The sequence below is a fragment of the Equus przewalskii genome, chromosome 6 (assembly GCF_037783145.1).
Source record: "Equus przewalskii isolate Varuska chromosome 6, EquPr2, whole genome shotgun sequence".
NCBI classification, from domain to species: Eukaryota; Metazoa; Chordata; class Mammalia; order Perissodactyla; family Equidae; genus Equus; species Equus przewalskii.
Window position 1 is genome coordinate 6,673,936 of NC_091836.1, and position 6,616 is coordinate 6,680,551.

The following is a 6,616-nucleotide window of genomic DNA, read 5'->3' on the forward strand; positions in this document are numbered from 1 at the left end:
GGTTTTTCATCCGCTGTTGTTTGAATCCGCAGATGCGGAACCCGCGGACACGGAGACCCTAAGAGACTGGAGCATCCGCGAATTTCGGGTAACCGCGCATTTCGGGTAACCGCGCAGGGTCCTGAAACCAGCCTCTCTTGGATATGGAGGAACAGACGATTGCATGTCAGTTTTACCTTATAATTCTCAGTCTTTGTGTTCTATGGCTCTGCACTATGTGTTTAAGGGCATAAAGTTCATCGATGTAATATTCTCCTAGTGAGTTTTTCTTTTTGATAGCTATAAAATGTTCTTCCTTTATTCTATAAATACATTTGATATTAATTAGTGTTAGACCAGGTTTCTTTTGTTGAACATTTGCGTGGTTCGACTTTCCCACTACTTTATTTTCAACCTCTTAGTTTGCTTTGTTTTAAAACTGGTTTAAAAAACAAAAGGGTGTGGACAAAGTGGGATGACCAACCAGGACCCTAGCCACCACATTCCATTAGATGGGCATTGATTCAATTAGACTATTGCCCAGGTATAAAACCAGAACCATTAGGACGTGGGGCTGCATTTGGAGGCTAGCTTCCAAGAGGACACTCCCCCTCCGGGTCCTGGAGTACCTTCAACTAGAATCAGAATGTTGTTGGTGGAAAGTAGGTCAATTTATTTCTATTTGTCCTTATGAGTGAAAGAGTTATTTTCCTATTACAAATTTAATGTAGCAACTGTAGTTTCATATGTATTTGCAATTGAGAAATATGCATTGGGATATTATGTGGATATTAGATTTTCCTTGATAGATTATGATAATCTATCATATGAAATCTATGATAGATTAACTCAAGGATAGATTATGTGGAAATCTAAAGCATTCTATACAACAGTAAACGATCAATTATAAAGTGGAATAACAAAAAAGGTTCCGATCCCTTTAACAACAGAAATATATAGTCCCAGGGAAGAAATCTAAAAGTGATATGCATGTAATATTTGTACTTTGAATGCACAAATAAATGAGAAATTTACCAGGAAAAAGTTGCTTTCTGATATAAAATGTCATCGTTTTGATCTGTTTTATGCTTTAAAGGGAAAACAAAAACAAAAAAAGTGCTTGCCTTCTTTTCCTTGAGTTATTTCCTTGAGTTAAAACAAGTTTTTATTATGGAGTTAAATTTTTTCTTAATGTTTCCTTGGTAAAAATTGCAAAGATTTTCAGGAAAAAGCACTGCATTTAGTGGGCTGATATTCAATGGAAATAAGAGGGTTTCTAGAACTGGGAAAGGAATGAATCAGTCAGAAGGGACTTGGAAAATACGTGGGGTTAAATCAGAGATTTTGATTGGATATGGAGGTATTAGAATTGGGATAGTGATGATTGAATTAGAATTGAGGTGGGACATATAGAGCCTTGAGCACAGCACATTTTATTTAGAGGCTGAATCCTTAAAGGAAATCCTTTTCTGGGTCCTGGTGTATCATCATTTGGAATCACAATTTTAGGCTGGCAGAAGGCAAGCACTTTTTTTGTTTTTGTTTTCCCTTTAAAGCATAAAACAGATCAAAACGATGACATTTTATATCAGAAAGCAACTTTTTCCTGGTAAATTTCTCATTTATTTGTGCATTCAAAGTACAAATATTACGTGCATATCACTTTTAGATTTCTTCCCTGGGACTATATATTTCTGTTGTTAAAGGGATCGGAACCTTTTTTGTTATTCCACTTTATAATTGATCTTTTACTGTTGTATAGAATGCTTTAGATTTCTGTGCCCTAATCAGTGTCTAGAAATGTTGTTGAACTATATATTTCTGACAATTTGTCTATAATGCAAATTAATGATTAAGTTTTAATTAGATTGTTTCAGATGTTTACTCCTTAAGGATAATGCTTGTTGGGAGTGTGTACATTTGTGTTCTGTGCTTCTTTGCCGGCTTACTGTTTACATAGGCACTCTTTCTATTACGAGAGTCCTTTCTTCTTTTTTTTTTTTAAAGCATGTATTAAAACAATGAAACAGATGTTGAGTTATTTCAAACAGTTTTCTGCACGCAATAAGATGATGACTTTTCCATTTCCTCTGTTAAGGGACTCAGTAACACTGGCAGATTTTTTAAACCATCCTTGCAATCATTTATCATGTGTTATTCTTTTAATGTCCTGTTGCAGTAAAGATTTGATACAATTTTATTTAAGACTTTTTGCAACTTTGCCTCTAGATAAAGTTGGCCCTTTCCAGTACTTATCTTGTGTGGCCCTCTTCTGGTTCTGGCTTCAAGGCTATGCTTACAGCCTCATAAAATGAACTGAATATTGCACCCTAGAAAAGTTTGTATGAGGTAGGAGTTAGAAGGCACTTACAAAATGACCTAAGTATTAGATTTCTCTGGGTCATATTTAAACAACTGATATATTTTTATTAAGTTTATTAGTATATATAACTATTACACTTTTTTCTTGGATCACTGTGGGATATTTGTACTTTTGAGAAAATTATTTCAGTTTTCAAAATTATTAGCACCAAGTTATTCATAAGATTCAAGTATAATTAAAAAAAAATTCTCTGCTAGATTTTTGGCTATGTCCCCTCTTTTATCATAATGTGGTTTATTTGTATTTTTCTCTCTTTTCTCCTCATGCTTATGTCTTCTACCTTCCAATGATCTTTCCTAAGAATCAGGTTTTGGTTTGAGTCATCATTTCTACTGTGTGTTAGGTTTTCTTTTGCAATCATTTCAGCTTATGTCTTTCTTTTCTTTCCTTAATTTGTCTTTGAGGTTAATTCATCCAGTCTCTTCAGTTGATCGCTTTACTCATTTATTTACAAACTTGCATTAAGCAAGTTCAGTTAGATGTTCTTCTTTTTCTGTCTTATGATTTGCCTTAAAATTCTTATTTAAAAAATTTTAGCTTTGTAGAGGTATAATTGACATATGAAATTGTAAAATATTGAAAGTGAACTTTGTGGGGATTTGATATATGTATCCATTGTGACAAGATTCCTCCCATTTACTTAACTAACAGCAATCAGCTCACATGTTTATCTTTTTTTTTTTTTTGGTGAGAACATTTAAGTTCTACTCCCTTAGAAAATTTCAATTAGACAATACAGTGTTATCAACTATAGTCACCCGGTTATACATTAGATCTTCAGACCTTATTCATTTTATAGTTGAAAGTTTGTGCCCTTTTACCAAGCTCTCCCTTTCCTCCACCCACCAGCCGTGGCAACCACTTTTCTACTCTGTATCTATCAGTCTCAATTTTTTAAAAAAATTCTGCATATGAGTGATGCCATGCAGTATTTGTCTTTCTCTGTCTGACTTATTTCACTTAGCATAATGCCCTAGAGTTCCCTCCATGTTTTTGCAAATGGCAGGATTTCCTTCTTTCTCATGGCTGAATACTATTCCGTTGTGTATGTATACCACATCTTCTTTATCCATTCATCTGTTGATGGATACTTAGGCTGTTTCCATGTCTTGGCTGTTGTGAGTAATGCTTCAGTGAACATGGGAGTGCAGATATCTTTCAATATTCTGTTTTCATTTCCTCTGGACACATACCCAGAGATGGAATTGCTTAAATGGTAGTTCTGCTTTTAATTTTGTGAGGAACCTCCATACTGTTTTCCACACTGGCTGCACCAGTTTGCATTCCTACCAACTGCACTTTTTGCCCTTAAATTCTAATTTTGCAATTAATATTGCTGTACCAATTTTAACTTGATGCTAAATCAGTGTTTCTTTTGTCGTTCACTTATTTTCACGTATTCTGTATTCTTCTCTCTAGGTTTACATTTCAAACTTCCCTGAAGAGACTTTCTGCTGCAGCAGGGTGAGGAGCCACCCATGCACTCAAGACTGTGGGCCAGGAGAGGGCTCCGAGACCCTTACACGACCAGCGGAGGAACCTCCCAGAACTGCCGGCTGAGATAGGACTTGGCTCAGAGTGCCCGCTCCACTGGGAAATACTCTATTTCCTTTGGGCCCAAAAGGCTAACCAGAGTGGAGTCCCCCTGGTGAACAGGCAAGCCTGGAAAGATACCACTTTATCTGCTTAAAAGTTGAAGTCTCAGTTACTGCCTTACAGATAGACCAGATTTTTTTTTTTTTTAATAAAGAAACAGAGAAGACATTACTCCCTAGCATTCTCAGATATCTAAACATACCTAAGAACCTGAGAGTCGTCTGCTTACTATATTGGAGCCATGAAGTCTCAGCACTGTGGTACCCAGAACCCAAGTTGCACAATCATGAACTTCCACCCAACCATGGAAGAATTTAAAGATTTCAACAAGTATATTGCTTACATGGAATCCCAGGGCGCACACCGAGCTGGCCTAGCCAAGGTAATTCCACCAAAAGGATGGAAAGCCAGACAGACCTACGATGATATCAATGACATCTTAATAGCCACTCCCCTCCAGCAGGTGGCCTCTGGGCGGGCAGGTGTGTTTACTCAATACCACAAAAGGAAAAAAGCCATGACCGTGGGGGAGTACCGCCACTTGGCAAACAGTGACAGGTATCAGACCCCACCACACTCAGATTTTGAGGATTTAGAAAGAAAATATTGGAAAACCCTCCTCTATGATTCACCCATCTATGGTGCTGACATCAGTGGCTCCTTATTTGATGAAAACACCGAACAATGGAACCTGGGACGCCTAGGAACCATTCAGGACCTGTTGGAGCGGGAGTGTGGAGTGGTCATCCAAGGCGTCAACACACCCTACCTGTACTTTGGCATGTGGAAGACCACGTTCGCTTGGCACACGGAGGACATGGACCTCTACAGCATCAACTACCTGCACTTCGGGGAGCCCAAAACTTGGTACGCGGTGCCCCCAGAGCACGGCCAGCGCCTGGAACGCCTGGCCAGGCAGCTGTTCCCGGGCAGTTCCCGGAGCTGTGAGGCCTTCATGCGGCACAAGGTGGCTCTCATCTCGCCCACTGTCCTCAAGGACAACGGGATCCCCTTCAGTCGGATCACTCAGGAGGCTGGAGAGTTCATGGTGACCTTTCCCTATGGCTACCACGCTGGCTTCAACCACGGCTTCAACTGCGCCGAAGCCGTCAATTTCGCCACCCCGCGGTGGATCGATTATGGCAAAGCGGCCTCTCAGTGCAGCTGCGGGGAGGCCAGGGTCAGCTTTTCCATGGATGCCTTCGTGCGCATCCTGCAACCGGCGCGCTACAAGCTGTGGAAACGCGGGCAGGACCGGGCTGTGCTGGACCACACGGAGCCCACGGCGCCGGGCAGCCAGGAGCTGAGCGCCTGGAGGGAGGGCCGGGCGCCCGGGAGAGCGGCGCTGGGCCTGAGGCACCTCCCGGCCCGCCGGGCCCCGGGCCCGGCTGTGGCTGCGGGCGGTGGGCCCCTCCGCCGCGCCCCTGGGCGCCGGGCATCCCCGCGCCCCTCGCCGGCCCGCGCTTCTTCCTCTGCCGCCCAGCCCTGGGCCACCGCCGCCCGCACTTGCCCAAAGCCCGGCCCAGCCCCGCCGCCGAGCCTGGGGCAGTCTGCCAGGGATGTCCACCCCTCAACTGGCAGACGAGGTCGCGGTCGTCGTCCTCGGGAACAGGGCGCTCGGGAGCCCATTGTTCAGGTCCCGGCCAAGAGGCGCCTTCTGGAGGACACAGCTCCGGAGCCCGAGGCTCAGCCCCTGCCTGCGGATGGATCCTCAATGGACAACCCTACAGCGCTGAGCCCTGGGCCCAAGCATCCTGCTAAGGCTTCCGGGTGCTGCTGTGCCCCTGATCTTCAACCCTTGGGGCCCCCATTAGATCCGGATGAGCCGATGCACCCTGGGCGGTGCCTGCTATCCCTGGAGAATATTACTGTCAGTCTCCCTGATTGTGTCCCACTAACTCCTCCCAAGCTCATTGGGACTCTGAGAAGGTTCCCTAGGCATGCTGCTGCGGAGTGGAAGGCTCCTATGAGCCTCTCTGAGGTTGTAAGGATGGACCACTCTTACGCCTCTATGTTCCCGGCCCCAGTTGCAATTCCCAGAATCTTTTGCCGCTCTGACTGTGATCCCCTCTGGGCTCAAGCTAGAGGCAGCTGCATGTCTTGAATCCTGGAACATGTTCACCACCAATGGATGGTCTTTAGCCTCTCAGCCCAAGGGTATTGAAGGTTTCGCAGAATGTGGCTGTATCTGACCCTCAACCCCAGAAGCCACAGAAGCTCCCAGCCAGGCAACAATCTGGGCTGGGTCTGTTCCCAGTGGAGACACTTCATCTCCTGGAAATGACACGTTTCCCAAGCTTCAGATGCTTTGTCCTACTGTGACAACCAGGGCTCCTAATAGCCACTGAAGTGGACTTCTCCATCTGACCAGCTGCCATAGCACCTTGTAGTACCTTTCCTTAGCCCACTCCTGAACCTTGATGGGCCTTTGGCCTTTGTCTTGACCTAGATGCCATGGACACTGCTTGTTTCTGATGTCCCCTCAGGATACCTCCCTTGCAGTGGTCTGCCAATAGCCCCCACAGTAATTTGGGGCAACATTGGATGATGCTGAGAAGCTGGTTGAGCCCCTTTCTTCCCCAAGTTGCTTCAGGGCCTCTGAGTCACTGACCTGGCTTCCAGTGGACATTGCTAAAGCTACAGCTGAGCCCCACAAGC

At 44.1% G+C, this 6,616-nt stretch overlaps 1 protein-coding gene across 1 annotated transcript; it reads left to right on the plus strand.

The window, feature by feature from the left end:
* Positions 1-4,199: 4,199 nt before the first annotated feature.
* On the plus strand, positions 4,200-6,062 carry LOC103546874 (lysine-specific demethylase 4D-like). Its single transcript, XM_008513768.2, has one exon. The coding sequence runs from the start codon at positions 4,200-4,202 to the stop codon at positions 6,060-6,062; it is 1,863 nt and encodes a 620-aa protein (XP_008511990.2).
* The last annotated feature ends 554 nt before the right edge of the window (positions 6,063-6,616 follow it).